The sequence below is a fragment of the Poecile atricapillus genome, chromosome 3, assembly GCF_030490865.1.
Source record: "Poecile atricapillus isolate bPoeAtr1 chromosome 3, bPoeAtr1.hap1, whole genome shotgun sequence".
In the NCBI taxonomy this organism is placed as follows: domain Eukaryota; kingdom Metazoa; phylum Chordata; class Aves; order Passeriformes; family Paridae; genus Poecile; species Poecile atricapillus.
Window position 1 is genome coordinate 61,176,419 of NC_081251.1, and position 16,872 is coordinate 61,193,290.

Here is a 16,872-nt window from a genome sequence, read left to right on the forward strand (position 1 = left end):
AACCACTACCTTGAACCATTAAGTTTACACATATTTATTTTTTTGTTGAAGTGTTTGGTTATATTTTACCGTGCTTTCCATAGTTACTCAGCACCTTTCTGGGATTTTTATGTTTGCCTGCCTAAAACTCTACATCCCCTGTGTCACAATGCAGCATGAAGCAATGACCACTTTTTTACATGAACATTCTGTGTGTGAAAGTAGGGGCATACTAATGTAGTGCATATATAGAGTAATAGGAGTTTCCTGGGGGCTTGGATATTTTTTGTGTTCCTCAGCTTTCTTTTTATATAGCTTGTTTCATACTTTTTGCAATAAACATTAAAATGCTTACTTTTAAAAAATAATTTTTGATTTTTTCATGTCCTGCTCAAACTGTAGAGCATTTCGACCTGATCAGTGCAAATGTAGCCTGCTATTCTAGGCACTTGCATTCTTGTCCCTCAACCCTTGTCCCTCAACTGGTCACTGTTCTTTGATGCCCAGTCAGTGAAATGGTTTTAGTTTTACCAATACACATTGTCTACCTAAGAAACAAGAAATTGCATTTATTTTATGTACATAACCTATTTCTTAGCTGACATGACTTGGAAAGCAGTGGGACTTGCAGTCAAAGTCCCATACATCTTAAAGAACTGTTGGAGCTGGACAGCTGTGGAGACAGACTGGTGTCAGAAGTCTCTTGAAGAAGCAGGAGTGTGTTTAACTGCTGCTGAATCCCAGCAGTTACCATTGCTTAAGGCTACCATAGTGACAGTGTAGCCATGACTACTTGAGGTAGTCATCGAAACTTGCTATGTTTTTGGGAGTCAGGAGGATGCACATTGTGCTCTCCGTTTATAATAGACCTACTCCAGACTTTGTTTATATGAACAAAAGTAGGGGCTTGATAGTTTGTGTTTATTGAAGTCAAAGTTCTATATCGACTTTTTTTGCATCAGCCCCAGAGGTAGGGCAACAGTAATACCTCAGCTGTCATAATCATTCAGCAAATACATGAGGTACACAGTGACTTGAGTTTCCTATGTTCAGCTGTATCTACTTATTTGTTTGGGTTTCAGAGGCTGTGCTTTGAGGATGTCCTTAGTAGCCAGTACTACGAGCTCAACCAGTTAGAAGCTATTTCTAGGGAATCATATAGAAGCCCAGCACACCCCAAATGACCCTCTAAATTAGTTTTCTGAATCTGCAGCCTGAAAAAGAAACTTGGCCATTATCTTATACTCCTGTTGTTACTTTTGTAAACTAATGAAGATTTCTGTCTGCTTATATGAACACTCACCTGTGCAAGCACTGTGCATAGGAGAGTATTTGTCATAATAATATTGAAATAGGCAGGAATTAATGATTTCTTACATAATTCTGAAAAAACCTTAGAAAACTTACCTGCATTTAAATAGTATTTTCATGCTTATGCAGTTGGGTATGGAGATGTCAGGTTTCAGTCTTATATTAAAATAGTGAATTGGGAGCTCCTGAAAACCATTGAATTTAATGAAAACAGTTAATGACTTCACATTATTACTCTAGCAAGCACTCTCATAATGGGGATACTTAAAGAAGCCTTATTTATTAGTGCAAATGTATATGGGTCAGAATTAATTTTTAAAAAATCTTTAATTGTTTTCCCCTTATAATTTTCACAGCGGTACATAGTTAAATATTCATGATAATGCTGATGATATGCTAAAGGTCTGAAATAGATCTGGAGTCTCAAAATCAACACAGGTTATTTAACCCTTTTCATCTAATGCACCATTGGGGACTTGCGGAGTGAAATCCCAGAGCACTGGAATAATTAGAAGATAGTAATGAGGATTTAATTAGTCCTTGAGATATGCTGAAATAGGACCACTGAGAACTTTTCTTTTTGGACATGGATTGCAAGCAGAATTGATGCAGTTGCAGCTGCTGTGATGTGCTGGAAAATGTATTCCATTGCTGGAGGCAGTTTCATGGCAGCATTCTGTGCCTGTCAGATCTATGTGGACAGTACCTGGAGTAATCACCTCCAAAATTGTGGAATAGAAGTTGCCGCCTTCTCTATCACCTTCTCCTAGTACTTTTTCATTTTTTTCTTTTTTGTGTCATTCTCTCTGTTCTACCTTTATTTCACTCTGTGGTTGACATCCAGCTTTTGAGGAGTGTTGTACAGTTGGGTGCTCTGTTAGAAACATCTCACAGCCGGGGACAAGGAGTAAGAAACTGCATGCTCTTAAGAGTACAGGAGTTACACTGAGCAAAATTTGGATCCTTTTTGACACCACTGCTTGTAAGGTTTATCCTCAGATCGTGTCCTTATTTAGTATTAGACCTTCACGGAAGTGATATTTATCAGTAGCTGCAATGTAGTAAATTTAAATAGCTTTTTTGGCAGTCAAGATGTTATCCAGTAAGAGGTTGTAACAGATGGGATGTGATCAGGCATTTTGATGTTCTCTTTGTGCTTCTCTACAAGCACTAAGTAGCAACTGAATTCCTGTAACTAAAATTTCCTAATTTACCCATTAGGTTTCATACAGGTACTTTTCTCCCCTTTAACTGTTTTCTGGGCATGCTTATTTGTACACAGTCATTACATAAATTCCACTGTCATGCATTTTCTTCTAATGAAATATAAATGTTTTTGCTTGTGTGGAAGACACAGAATACCAATCAGGTGTTTTGCACCTACAATTCCCGATCAGATTTATGGCTTAATACTGACATTGGATGGTAGAGATTCTTTTCCCTGAAACCTATTTTCTTCTTAAAAAGAGAAACCAGAAGGAAGAAAATAGATCAAAGAATTCTTATTGCAACAAAAAAGATACTGTCGTTTGCTTTTAGATCTTAAAAAGACTTTTTCCCTGAGAATATGTTTTTTTCTCTCATTTGGGGATTTGGGATCTATTCAGAGCACTGAGGAGCTAGAGAATAAAATGATGCTTGTCATTAACATTCTTCTGCTTGCCGTGTTAACGATGATACCACTTAAGGTTAAATCAGACTTGGTAATAAGTTTACTTGATGTAGACTGAAGTGTTTCAAGCTCTTAAAGAAAGATGCTTGAGACATGCATAGAGTGCAAAGCCACAGGTATGTTTGAGTGCCTCTTCTGCACACAGTGTACTCCAGGTGGGTCAGTGCAGGGGAGCTGGGCTCTGTCTGGTATGCAGGAGCACTCTGCCAGGCTGGGTGGAAATCATGCCTGGAGAACTGGGGTTAGAGGAACTGTGCCCTCAACAAACAGAAAAAGTGTATCATGTGAGTAGGAAAAGCATGTTTTAGTTGAAACTGTCACACTAGCACTGTAAAACATCCCTTTTTTATCTCAAGGCACATGATGAGGTAGGAACATGATGCATAGGAGTACATGGAGCAGGTCTGTATGTGAAGGCATGCAGTAAAGCCAGGCGCTAAGCTTTTTTGGTGACTCAAAAAGCTACATTCCTGTCTCAACTTAGTAAGTGCTAAATTTATCGACAGTCTTTAAAAAAGACAGGGCCATCATTCGTTTGTACCTCTGTATTTTTAATTGGATTGTAAAAGTAGAAGTGCACCAAAATGTAATGTCAGTGTGATAAGCAGGTTTTTCTAATGTGTATATGCTATTTTTCTTTGCTATTTTGATGAGCAGTGCATGGCAAAAAAAGCTTACAATATGTGTACTTTGATTAGCAATCAACATCACTAGGATGAAAAGTTTCTATTTTTCTCTCTGAGCTGTGGAGTGCATAGTTTTGTGTCTGTTTGTCTCTCAAGTGTTTGAGGAAAACCTGCTTTTGTTGCCCAGAAGTACTAGAAATTATGTTACTCTGCCAAAACAGGTTAATTCTTAAAGAAGTCAAGCGCCATTTCAGGATACTGGTTCCAGACTATGCTTGGATTTCAGACATACACTAACCAGTCTCAGCTTTAGGTTGATCTGATTAGTTGTGGCCTATTCTAAATATACAGCAGGCCATCTGCAAGAAGAATCAAAGGACAAAAGGGTATGATTTACATATGATAAGCCATGCTGGGAGACAGCAAAACTGCAGAAGTAGAATGTGAAGAAGGTAATAATATCTGTACAATCAAAACCCAGAGACAGGTCTCAACAAATAAATTTTGTATACTAGCAGCTGGTCATTGCACTCTTCTTGCTGATGTTAAATCTTGTTATACTTGGAGATGAATCTTTATTTCATTTTTTAAACTAAATTGGGGATTCTCTTTTTGAGTTTAGGGAGCAGAATTGACTTATTCTGAGAGAGTTTATATAGTTGCCAGCAGAGAGACTTCTCAATAGAAAAGTTTCCACTGACTTCATTAGGCAGCCATCAAATTCCCTGCCTCTGGGCTCAGGGAGCAAGATAAGCTACAGCAGTTACTGATGAAGAACTTGACAGAGTGGCAGTCAATGTTGCTGTCACATGCTTGATGTAAAATTACTGGATATGATCCCTGTCCCTGGGAGAGCTTCTCATTGTGGCCTATAAAGCGGGATCTGCCAGTGGTCTGCCTGTTCGAAACACCATGGTTGTCAGGACACTACTTCCTCAGTACCTAAATTAACCTTTTTATGAAGCTTCTGTAAAGATAAACAACCTCTAATCTAAGACCCTGTATGTCTTTTTTAATTAAAATACAGGCCAGTGAATTGAAATCTATATAATGTATATATTAATAGCTAACACTGGATAATTCCTACCATCCCAAAGGATTCCAAAAGAATAAACGCTCATCAGGGAACAGCTGCAAATCAAGGAAAGGAAAAAATCAGTCAAATCATAAATCATGGTAAAAATAAGACTGAAGCAAAGGCACTTTGGGACTGAGGACAGCACACTTGATTTTGTGTTTGTGAAAGAAACAATATGATTTATTTTACATATGTGCAACAGAAGACACATCATGTATATTTTAGTCTTGTCCACAAAATATATGTAGTGATATTCGATATATTTACTTCATGAAAAGGAAGATCTGAGTTGATTCAGGGAACCTTTGAACAGCAGGTTCTGTGGAGTGTAAAATTTTCAAACCTGAAATTTAGACCATTAAGCCTGCAGGCTTTGCACATTACACATTACAAAATGCTCCTTCCTTGCTGTCCTCCATGATTTTCCTAAGTGTGCACGTTATTAGTGAAACTTAGACAAATGTTGATTATGCAAAGCAGACTAGCTCTTCAGGTTTTTCATTTTGCTGCTGAGATTAATTCCAGCAGCCCAAGCTACCTACTGAAATTCAGGATTTCTTTCGGGGGCAGCTGGGAGGGCAGGGTGGGCTTTTGTCCTGCAAGTCACTGTGACCCTGATTTTTCAAGCACCAAAGTAAAAGCATATATAAGGTATATTACAGTAACAAATTATGTGTAAAGTGGTGGATGAGCAGTGTGTTTTTTGTTTAGTCTGTGCATGAACATCTCCACAAATGTCTTTCCTTTGTCCTCAGTATAGCACTTAAAATTTGCATCAGAGAGCATTATGCAAGGTTTGCATTAGGAAAGGTTGGATATTTCTTCCCGGCTACCATCTGGGTAATCTGTCTGATCCTTCCCCAGATTCTAATTTATCAGTGATAGATTATATGAATTTCAAGGCTAGGCAGTAGCAGAGGGAGGTTTAGGGGTGGGAAAAATTTAAACATTATTGCATGCTATACATAGACTGGGTTTTGTAATATCAGAGAGAGAAGCAGAGGAGATTCAGCCAGTTAACCTAATAGCACAGCTGGTAAAACACTAGGGGGTCTGGGTTAAAACCTTAGCTAGGTCATTAGTTTCCATCTTCCCCAAAGCTATTCACATTGTGAAGAGAAGCAGTCAGACAAATAAACAGTGAGAAGACTGTAAGATAGATATTAAGGCATAATAAGAAAATAAAGAAAAATAAAACCAGTCCAGCACTTTTTCCTAAACAGAGCATCAGTCTTTTTGTGGAAATGAGAAATGCTGCGGTGATCTTTGCGGGAAATCCTAATTTTGCTATGGTGATGTTTTTCTTTACTGCTGTTTCACACAAGCTAAGAAACATTCTTTCTTGATGTGAAGAAATGTGGTGGTGGTGATACTGCAGATATTCGCAGATACCATTGTGAAAATAAATTGTCCAGATACCAAAGGGAAATCATACCACTGTTATTCTAGCCTAGAGAACTTCAGATGGTTTTAGTGGTACTCTACTCTGATGGACTTGGAGAAGCTGGCAAGCTTTATGCGGGTTTTTATGTGGGCTGAAAAAGAGAGCTCAGTGTAGAAACTTGATTATGTTTTTTCATGGTTAATGGAGAAACATTAGAAGAACTTCTAATTAGAAGAAGAGCAGTTCATTAGAAGAAGAGTTCTCAGAAGAACTGAAAGTGAACGTCTGAGGAAGGAAAGTTAGCCAAAAACTGTATCATGGATGTGCAAGCATTTGCTCTTTTTTTCTCAAAGAACTTTCTCCTAAAAACATTTTGGGACTTTTTTTTTTTTAAAAAATGGAATGTGGTTGGAGAAAGAAATAAGAAATTTTAAATGCTTTCTTTCAGCTTTATTATTTCTTTTATCTGCCTATTAACTGGACAGTAATATTAAGAATTAGTATTTGCATTGTCTAAATGAGATTGACACTGCAAGCTCAGCCACTCATGCTCACCAACCCATCACCCTGTGGTGTGTATTGCTGTCAGATGCTTTGCATGTGTCAAATACAGGTCTTGCTGGGCATGTGTTAATAAGGTTGCTTTCTGGAAAATGAAAATAGGATTTGAGGTATCTCAAATGTAAAGAAACCTTGTGCCTGCTTGCTCTAGATACTAGATACCAGTTTTTTTATGCCATATGATTTCACTTGATTTACTTGGTTTATTTTCTCATACATTGGTCAAACCTTCACCAGTTTCTTAGTTGCTGTTACTTGTTTAGACCTGTATAACATTTTTGTTTGCTCAGATTTTTTCCAGTACCTAAATCTCTCTCACTGTGTCCTTTTCAGTGTTTATTCTAAGTAGGACCTTAGGGGTAGGTACCATGCCATTCTTTGCCAGTGATAGGAAGTAGTTTATTGCCAGGTAGAGCTGGCTCCCCATAAGCAGTGGTACAACAGTATTTTCTTAGTTCCTGCTGTCTGTAAGCCACACATCTCCAGGTCTGACCACACCATTTGAAGATGTTTGTTCAAGTACCATCTGCACACAACCTGGCTGCATATTTAGGGTTCTGGTATCACAGGCTTGCATGAGAATAACCAACTTTTTCAAATACTACAATACTTAATGTGTGAGTTGTGTTCTCTTGGATGTTTTCTTGCATTTCTCTGAGGTGCTGACTGTGGATATGTTTAGCTGGGCAAAAACCCAGACATGGTTCACCAGTCTGAAGCTGTCCTTGCCATCTGAAATGGGTGGGCTAGGCAGAGTTTCAGTGTGACTGAATCCTCATCATCCTGCCATGTTAAAAGGGCACCAAATCACAGAATAATGCTTTTTCGTTCGTTAAGCTTTACCCTGACATGTCTATCTCAGTGCTGTTTATCCATAGATGAGCTAGATTTGGGAGTCACTGCTTTACATCTGTTGCGGTTCTGTTGTGTACTCTGGTGAAAATCCTGAGAGAGTGGACACAACCCAAACCGCTGTCTGAGGAAGGTCTGCCAAAAACTTGTGTCATGAGTGTGCAAACATTTTCTCTTTTTTCTCAAGGGTACTGACCAGAGCCTTGCTAAAATACCAAGCACTGGAAATTTCTGTGTTTTTCCCCACACAAAAGTTTTTCCTTTAGAGGTAGTGGAAAATATCTCTTCACAAACTTAATTTTTTTGAGCTGATTCATAAGTACAGGATTTAATGTTATTTTTCTGTAATTAGTTGATGATCAGTGTATGCATCCAATCTGTTTCTACTTTTCTTATTCCATGATTTTCAGGGTAATAAGCCTGTCTAGATAGTAATACTCCTTTTTTCATCCCCTGCCCTTGAACAAGGGGAACTTCCTTGTTTCGTACTCAGAAAGGTTCCTCAGTTTTTTTGGTCCCAAGCTCTGTCACTGAGCATGCCTCTCTAAAAGGAGCCATAGCCCAGTGTATTTTTTTTCTTAGATAAGTTTATTTTTACAATATACTGTTGTACATTGTACCTTCCTCATTTTTTATTTATCAGATGCATAACTTAATGATTATCTGCTATCACTGTAAACTCCAAAGTTTTTGTGAGTTTAAAATGAGTAAGTGTTGCACATGTTTTCAGATTTAATTCATTCATGAAAATTGATGGACTAGACCTGGCTAAACCAAAAGACCTCTCGTTGACCATGGATTGTGTGCCAGTAGACAGTTGCTGTCCATCAGCTGATATACAATGACCTGTTCCTTTGCAGCCACTTCCTTTTTGTTTGAGCTTCTGCTTTGCTTAAGGTTTTTTCATATTCAAGCCAAGATTTTAAAATATCAGAAGAATCCGTCTGAGATTTTACAGCAGCACCCAACACGTTCAGTGGGTGCTTTTCATGGGTAGTGCTAAGGTGATTGTATTCAAGAAACAGATGGGTTTGTATTGATCAGTTTACAAATTGACCAATAAGATACTAAGATACTATTGCACTAAGATAACCTTAGTGCATAATTTCATGAAGCTTTAGTAATTTACTGTTGTATATCTGTTTTGTGTATACATATGCATGAGGGAAAGACAAGGTTTTAAACACTTTTTAAAAGGCATCACACAGGTGGTATTAGCTATATGATGTGTGTGTTAGTGCTCTTTAGAACAACAGAAGCTTCGTTTTTGTCTTTTCCTTCATCAAAGGAGCAGAAACACTACTATCATAATCATTGCTTGGTTTATTTTTTTCTCTGTATTTTGCTAAAAAGAAAGAAGAAAAATAAAAGGCTACCTGACCATTTTAAAACACTCTATGTATGTTCAATTTGAACATGCAAACATACTTTAGTATTGTTACGGTGTGATAATTGATAATAGTATGCTACTCTTCCACTGAGAACAAAAAAAGCAAACAACCTGCAGAGATGACTCTGCAATGTTAAAATGGTTCTTAATACAGTCATTCTTCACATATGTAAATGCAGTATAAAAGCTAGCTAAAAAGGGAGAGAATGCTTCTGGCAGGGTCACTTTATTCAGCTACTTCTGAAATAGCTTATTTTGCCAAAACTCACTCAAGTGTTTTTTCACTAAGTAATCTTTTGTTGTGATGGCAAGTAAAGCATCACCTCTACCTCTTTCTACCACTAATATTAAGGGAGCGGAGTAGATTTGTTCACTGATGAGTATGTTGCCACTACAATTTTTAAAGGCTTAATTCATAGCTGTTTCCTAGCAGTTTAAAAGACAAAACAACCCACCTTGTTGTCACAGGGGTTGACATGTCAGATGCAGTCTGGCTGTTGAATCACTTCACTGCCATTACTCCAGTGCACCTCCAATGTAATCCTACTTCCATTCTTTACAGAAGAAAACTTTATCTTAGATCTAATTTTCCAGAAAGAAAATTTATTTCTTTTTGTATTGGCTATAAAATGAAGTTGAACACTAGGGAAAATGTGTGTAAATAAGGAAAAATGAATGTATGCCAGCTGCTCCCTTTCATTTCTGATAAGATTTTTAGAATTGATGTTGTTTTTTTCTTTATGATGCATGAATGTTAATGTATTGACTGAGAGCCCTTTTCTCTCTAAGACATCTGAGCTTTCTGCAAATATTTAAAACGTTTCAAACTCACGCACTGATCTCTGGATGTTGACTGGGCTCTCATGTAGGTTGATTAGGATAGACTCCTCTGTGTTGTAATGGAATCCAGATAACATTAATAACTCTTCTTTGCTACTCCACATCTCATTTGTAGCTGGAAGGACTCCTCTTCTCTGTGTAAGGATAGAGCACGTCATGTTTTGACTCCATGCTTCAGTGTACCATACGGACAGTAACAGGATATAGCATAGCATAGATATTCTTGCTGAATTTTAGGATTACTTTTCCTTAGTTCTTTATCTTCCTTCAAGAGAACATAGCAAAGCCTACCTTGATTTGAAAGGAATCCTACACCCTCTGAGATGATGAAACTTATGCCTCATGTCAAAAGCAGTTTAGGAGTGTGTTCCTTTTTTGTTGTGTTAATTGACATCTTTATTAAACTAAGGGTAGAGCATGAGTTTGAGTAGTATTCTCACAGTTATCTCTGCTCTTGAGTTACTGGCGTGTCCCTGGCTTGGTTTTGGCAAGTGCTCCCTGAGCCCCAGCCCAGAGCATGGATAAGGCAGGACAAGGGACTTTGCGCAGAAGTCATACAGATAAGATTACCAGGACTGAGTGGAAAGGTTTATCTGGACACAAGTGTCCCACTCTCTTCCTGGCATGTTTTATGACTGTACACATAGCTGTATATCTATTCCACGGCATCCAAAATGAATGAGGAGGAGTTTACTGAAGAAGAGGTCATTTGAGTAGAAACACTTATTTTTATTTATTACTCTAGTCCCTTGAGAAGCCTTTTTGACAACAACAGAGCTGTTTAAAAGTGATAATTTCCATGTTTTTCATAAGATATTAGTCCATGTTCTCCATTAGCTTCAATAACCAGCATTACTACTGGAAATTACTGTTCCAGTATCTATTCAGTGTATCACCATTCCTTGTGGTGTCAAGTACTGCTTGCAATAATAATGGAGCTGAAAAACTTTAATCACTAGCACATTTGGAAAGTTACCTCATATAGATTTAAAGCTGAATAGAAAAAAAGCCCTCACTTCTGTACTAGACACAGGAGTAACTTTATTATTTTTATAATAAAAATCTTAGTGTGACCAGTACAAATTTTTTCATTCAAATGGATCCCACAAGAGTGATATATGGTGTGTGTCAGGAACATGGGCATTTATTTTGCACAGACATATGATTGTATTAGGTTTCTAAATTACTTACAGCACTCTTAGCAGAAGACGTAGGCTTTGTAAAGAGAGTTGTGGCCAGAGTGAAACTGCTTTAAAAATCAAGGGGTCTGCTTCAAAATAAAGCTAAATGGAGAAGGGCATGCATGTTTTCCTTTGCAGAAGTGTGGAGTTTTCCAACCAGTACAGACCAGTTTCCAAGCTGCCATTTTGCACTCATTTTTTTGCTGTGTCAATGTCTGCTCTACCTCCAGAGCATGTGCCAAGCTCTAACTGCAGTTCAGGAGTGATCAAGTTCCTTGTCTTGGGTCTTGCACAAAGATCAGGAAAAATTGATGCATATTCTGCAAAATCTTGCATTTGGAGTTTTAGCACAATATGGGTTGAGCTGTTCATAGCACAGAGAGCCGGGCACAAGGGGTGCAAAGCCATCTCTCCTGGCTTTTCTCCTTACAACCTGCACCTCAATGTTTTCAGTTATGAGTTTGATCACGTGTCTGGATATGGCTCAGAAAACCTCCCTCTCTTCGTTAATCAAGCATTGAGTGTCTGGCAGTGGGGGAGAGGGTGATGTTTGGTGCTTACCAGTGGGAGGACACCTTGGCCCTGTGGGAGAGTCATCCTTTTGTGCCTCTCTCTGGGGCTCCCTCCTCACCCAGCATGGTGGAAGCACAGCCAGAGCTGGCCTGTGCTGTGTGGTATGCACAGGTTTTGCCTCGCAGGGAAATGGAAAGATGAAGTTTAATATGCAAGCAGAACAGGAAAGAGAGCGGATTTCCTCCAGAAATAATAAAAAAAAAAAGCCTAAATTTTGCCAGCACATCCTCTTCAACATTCAAAGCAGCACTAAAATCTTTCAGGGTACAAAACATCAGAAAGCCAGCATCCCTACATAGACATTTCATGGGCAGGATTGCAGGGTTTTTTCCAGTTCATGAAAACTTTAAAACCCCACTACAAAACCCTCTTCTTCCTTCATTTAATAAGGCTTAGTTCTGTTCCTTCATGTGAAGCTTAAATTTGATACTGTTTCACTAGGTCTCTTGCTGTAGCTTTTGAACTTTAAATTAAATTTGGATTCATTAATACATTTACAAAAGGGAAAAGGAGAGAATGCAATGGAATGTGCAGGGGAAAGACTAGAAGAAGGACCTAGAGCACAAATACAGAACAAAACAACTGTTACTTCTGGCTGCTATGACTAGTCTTCACACAGAGGTAAATTTTAGCTCTGGTGAGTTTGTTGGCAATAGAGGAGTATTTACAATGGGTTTCTATATGCTGAATTGAGGCATTTTGGTAGCGACATATAATTTTGGAAGATGTGATGCTCTTGCCATAAGTCATCAGGCAAATTCCCTCGTACTGCTAATTAAGTAATGCATATAATTACCTTTTTTTTTCCCTAAAAGTTGTTTTCATTTTAAAATTAATGCCCACTTGTAACTAAGCAGGACTGCCCTGTAAAGTAATGGTTTTCAAACCTTATGTACAGGTTTTGGTGGTTGAGACATCATTGCTGATTTGGAGATGTGTTTGGTTTTGTTTTCTGGGTATTAGTCTGAGATAACTAAAAAGGGTTGGTTTATTTTAATGCCAAAGATTTAAAAAAAAAAAAAAATAAAGAACAGTTACCTGAATATTAATTTTTGCTTTGGTGCTTTTCTCCCTATAGGTTTTATGGCAGGCATACAGAGGAACCCCCAAATGTCACAGTATGGACCTCAACAAACTGGACCTTCCATGTCACCACACCCCTCACCTGGAGGTCAAGTGCATCCTGGAATTGGTAGCTTTCAGCAGAGTAATTCAAGTGGTACTTATGGGCCCCAGATGAGCCAGTATGGACCACAAGGTAAAATGCTTCCTGGTATTACAATATATGTATATGTATTGTGTATGTGAGTAGGTATGTTAAAAACAACAAAAACACACACACAACACTCTCAATTTAAAAAAAAAAAAAAATCCTAAACAAATTAAGCTGTATCCAAAGGTGGAGCTGCACCTTGTGGAAGAAGCTGTTTCTGTTATTAGCACTTTTCTCTGTGTAAAAATAGTGACCTTAAATTAGGCAAGGAAATGATGAATCTGTGGCATTGCCAGGTCTATTGTTTAGGTGCCCAAGCATGTCATCTCTGTGATGAGGCTACATTTGAACAAGCATGAAATAAGGGTCACAACACTGATCCCAAAATAGGACTTCTTTTCTTGGATGAAGTCCCAAGGCCAACCTGAAATTGCGTGGTGACTTTGAGGGTAAAGTCTTCTAACAAGGATAATAATACGGTGGCTACTGTGGAAATAGAATATTGAGCTCTAATGCATATGGTTTGTGAATCTTAACTAACCCTTCTGACTGAGAGAGACAGTTCCTTTTATTTTGCTTGTTTGACAGAATTGGTGGGGGTATAAAACAAAAATAGAATACATAGTTTCTGCCCCTGGACAACCTTGAACTTGTCTATTGTTTTGCCTTTAATGGATAACCTTTATAAAGTATGCATGTGTTTAGGGGTATAATGAAGTTGAAGTCAAGTCATGGAATATATAAGGGTCAGTATTTTCTTTAGGGGTACATAAAGAAGCTTTTCTATTTCAGCACTTCCTACTGTTGCTTTCTCGATTAAAAGCCTCAGAAAGGACTTGAGCCATTGATGGGAATTTCTGTAGGGCTCAATAACTTTCCGTGCTAGCAAGGATGGTTATTTCAGTCTCCCGAGTTTCTGAGAGCTAGTTCTGATGTTTGTTTGCAAGGAGCCTTGCTGCCCTACGCAATGTTCCTTTCTGTTTCATCTCTGGGTAGCGTTTGGTTTAGTGTTCTGAGCACAGGGCTACAAGCCAAGATTTCCCAGTTTCTAATTTTGGCTCTGCCTTTTACATCATCTTTCAGCTTAGGCAAGTAGATTCATTTCTTTGCTTTGCTTCCCTTAACTATAAAATGGGTCTAGTAATGCCTTATAGCCATGTGTGAAGATTAATTACCTAACTCCAGTTGACTGGTGCTTTCCTTTTATTTGGAAAGCATTTTGTGGCCATAAAATACCGTCCAAGTGCTTATTTTTATCTGCACAGTGAGCAACTAGCTTAACTGGTAAAAATCCAGTGGATTTATGATGTGCTATCCTGACTTCCAGCTGTACTGCCGCTGCTGAGATTCCAAACCATGGGAATAGTGGGTGTCAAGTGCAGTAAAACATTAGCCATCCACACTGATTGAATGGAAAGGTTTTTGTACTAAATCAATGCATTTAAGTAACACGCCAAATACTACTTTCTTTTTTTGCTTGAGTTCAGCAGTTCTTTTCCTCCCTCTGTAGATGAAAGTGCCTATGTAATGATTTTATGGGTCATGGTCAGGAAGAAACTGCTATTAAAAAGTGAACTTGAGGGACAGGAAGAAAATGAGCATCATTGTCATTAACAGGCCATTTCAGAAGGGTTTGGTGAACAGTGTGATGGATGAAAATCATGTTCTTCTGCCAGTGATGAGTACCAGTGATTCTGTGCACTGGTCATCATAAAATTAGGGCCTTGCAGGCTGTCAGCTCTCTAGGTAACAATTAGACCAGAAGAATACTACGTTTTCTCCAGGTTGATCTAACCATTAATAAAATCCAGGGATGAAGATAGCAATATTTCCAAGTTATATGTTGAAGTGGACTTAAGGTTTTAATAGCATTTTTTCATTTTAAATGAAAGTAATCCATAATTGCAATTCTTAACATACCCTATTACAAAGCATAATCATATGGCAGCAACAATGAATATATAATAATGTTATCCCATTTGCCTTTTTCTGCCAAAACAGGATATACATTAAAAATTACTTGGGTTGAAACCAAGTTCTTAAATTATTAAACTAAAGTAATTCTCACGGATCTGATTTGTTTTCTATGTTTTGTTCACATAGGCCTTCTTCCAGAATATTGTTAAGCTTAGGCTAGGTTTCACAGGACTACTTGTATTTTCATATATGCATCAAAGCATTCTGGACACTAAGCTTTTGATCCAGCTTTGAATACTGGATTTCACTATGTGCTGTCCTGAAAACAATTGCTCAAGGCTAGTGTCCTCTGTGCAGTGGAATTGCTCACTGTAGTAAAGACTACACCATTAAGTTCAGACTGGAAGTATTAGCCCCCCAATTCATGAGAGCAGAATGATCCATTTCATGCCTGTGGTTGATTTATTTGATTTTCATGTGTTTACATGACACTTAGAACTATAATAAGGGCAGAATATATTTTCCCAGGAAGCAGTTCTGTAGTGGGTCCTAGTCCAATTCTATGAAACCATTTCCTACAAAAGTAATAAATGGCTTTGGCTCCACACTTCATGTGTCTGGGATACAACACAGGAGCATGCAGTACAGAAGATTAATTTTAATAAAAAATTAAATCCTAGCATTTTCCTGTCCCAAAGAATTCTTAAAAAAAAAAATTAAAGCAGAGCGAGGATGGAAGTTGTTACTGAAAGAATCTACTGAAAGAATCTCTTCAGTTTGTATTTGGGCAACATCTAGCTCAGGGGCTAATGAAGCTCTGGTCTTTGAGCTGACCATCAGATTGCTGCTATGGCAAAATGTCCCTTAAATGCACTCTAGAGAGCAGTCAGATGCCACAGTCAGTTGGATCTTTTAAGACTGGGGCAGAGAAAAGCTTCCTGTGAATCAGTAAAATGTCTCAGAAATGCATCCTGTCTTCCTAACTTTTCCTACTCAATTCAGCAGTAAGGCTGTTCTGTTGGGGTATAACAAAGAGAGAAATTGCTACTGAATTTGTTTGAACCACAACCCCCAGAGCTTAACTGTAAGTTAAACCCCCCTTTTGCTTGTGATAAAGTATTTGTGCTTTTAATGTTGAACTCCTTTCACAAAAGCACTTTGCTGTCTAGTTCCACTGATTTTAATCCTGGATTTTAATTAAAATGGTAGCATTTTAAGGATGAGATGTCCCGTGTATCTTGAGAATCTGGAACTCTGAATCCAGACCCACATATGCAAGAGTCTGTGGGGCTAAGGCTTAAATATCAGCTGTTTCTTGCTGAAGTCCCCTAGGTAAAACAGTTCAGAGGAATTCAGAACAACACATTTAAATTGTCTGTAGAAGAATAGCTTGATGGCGAAATGCACATGTAAAAAATTTTAGAACTATTCTAAGATGCCATTTTAATACAGTGAATCTGATCTATGTCTCTAAAGCAGAGAGCAAAGCTAACAGGTAGTTCTCAAATTTCCCTCTTTTCAGTTTGCCTAGAAATGGCAAGATCTCAGAGCACTTTGTTCAGCAAACCTGAACAAAGTGGACCAGAGTTTCAGCAGTAAGTATGAACATCTGTCTTCAGCAGGTTGTTAGTCAGCTTCTTTCTACTTTATCTTCATTATGCTTTTTTTTTCCCTCCTGATTCCTGTTACAGCATTGTTTTTTCTCATGCATTGGAGATGTTGTCTCTCTGGGTAGAATTCTACTCTGCCGAGGGGGAGTTAGAATCAAAAATCCCTCAGATATGGAGGGGAGGAGTTGTTCAGTAGTACTGTGCAGCCGCTGTTGCCAGGCTTGTACCCACTTGAAAAGTGTGGGCTCTTGAACTTGGCTGCCTGACACGTCCAGCTGATGTGGGCTGGCCTAGCATCTGCTGCATTCATTGTGTTTAATGCTGCATCCATCTGTTTTCTGTCAAAGCCACTGCCAACAAATTACTAATCTATTAGAGAAACATGGAAATAAGATTGCACTCCTCATTCCTGGCAATTCCTCTTGTATTTTTTTTGGCTTTTATTTTGCCCTTTTTTTTTTTCTCTCTATTTTTTTTTTTCTTTTTTTTTTGTGGTCTGGGAAAGGTATAAGAATAGCTAGTACTTGAGGTATTAAGGAAATGCTTAAGGAAAAAAACATGGAAAAAAACACGGAAACTTGTTTTCCTTACTAAAAAGATGTGACTTCCCTTTGCTTTTGGATGTGTATCCCTGGAGATGAATGATTAGAAGCTATTTTAACTGAGCCACATATTTTTATGGGGA

The 16,872-nt window shown here is 38.1% G+C and overlaps 1 protein-coding gene across 4 annotated transcripts in view; it reads left to right on the forward strand.

Annotated features, from left to right (window-relative positions):
* ARID1B (AT-rich interaction domain 1B) overlaps nucleotides 1-16,872 on the forward strand; it is a 326,155-nt gene that overhangs the window by 247,100 nt on the left and 62,183 nt on the right. For all 4 annotated transcript variants that reach the window (XM_058834007.1, XM_058834006.1, XM_058834008.1 and 1 more), the window contains one exon: nucleotides 12,526-12,705. In XM_058834007.1, coding sequence (XP_058689990.1) covers nucleotides 12,526-12,705 — 180 coding nt within the window. The remainder of the gene's footprint in view (nucleotides 1-12,525; nucleotides 12,706-16,872) is intronic.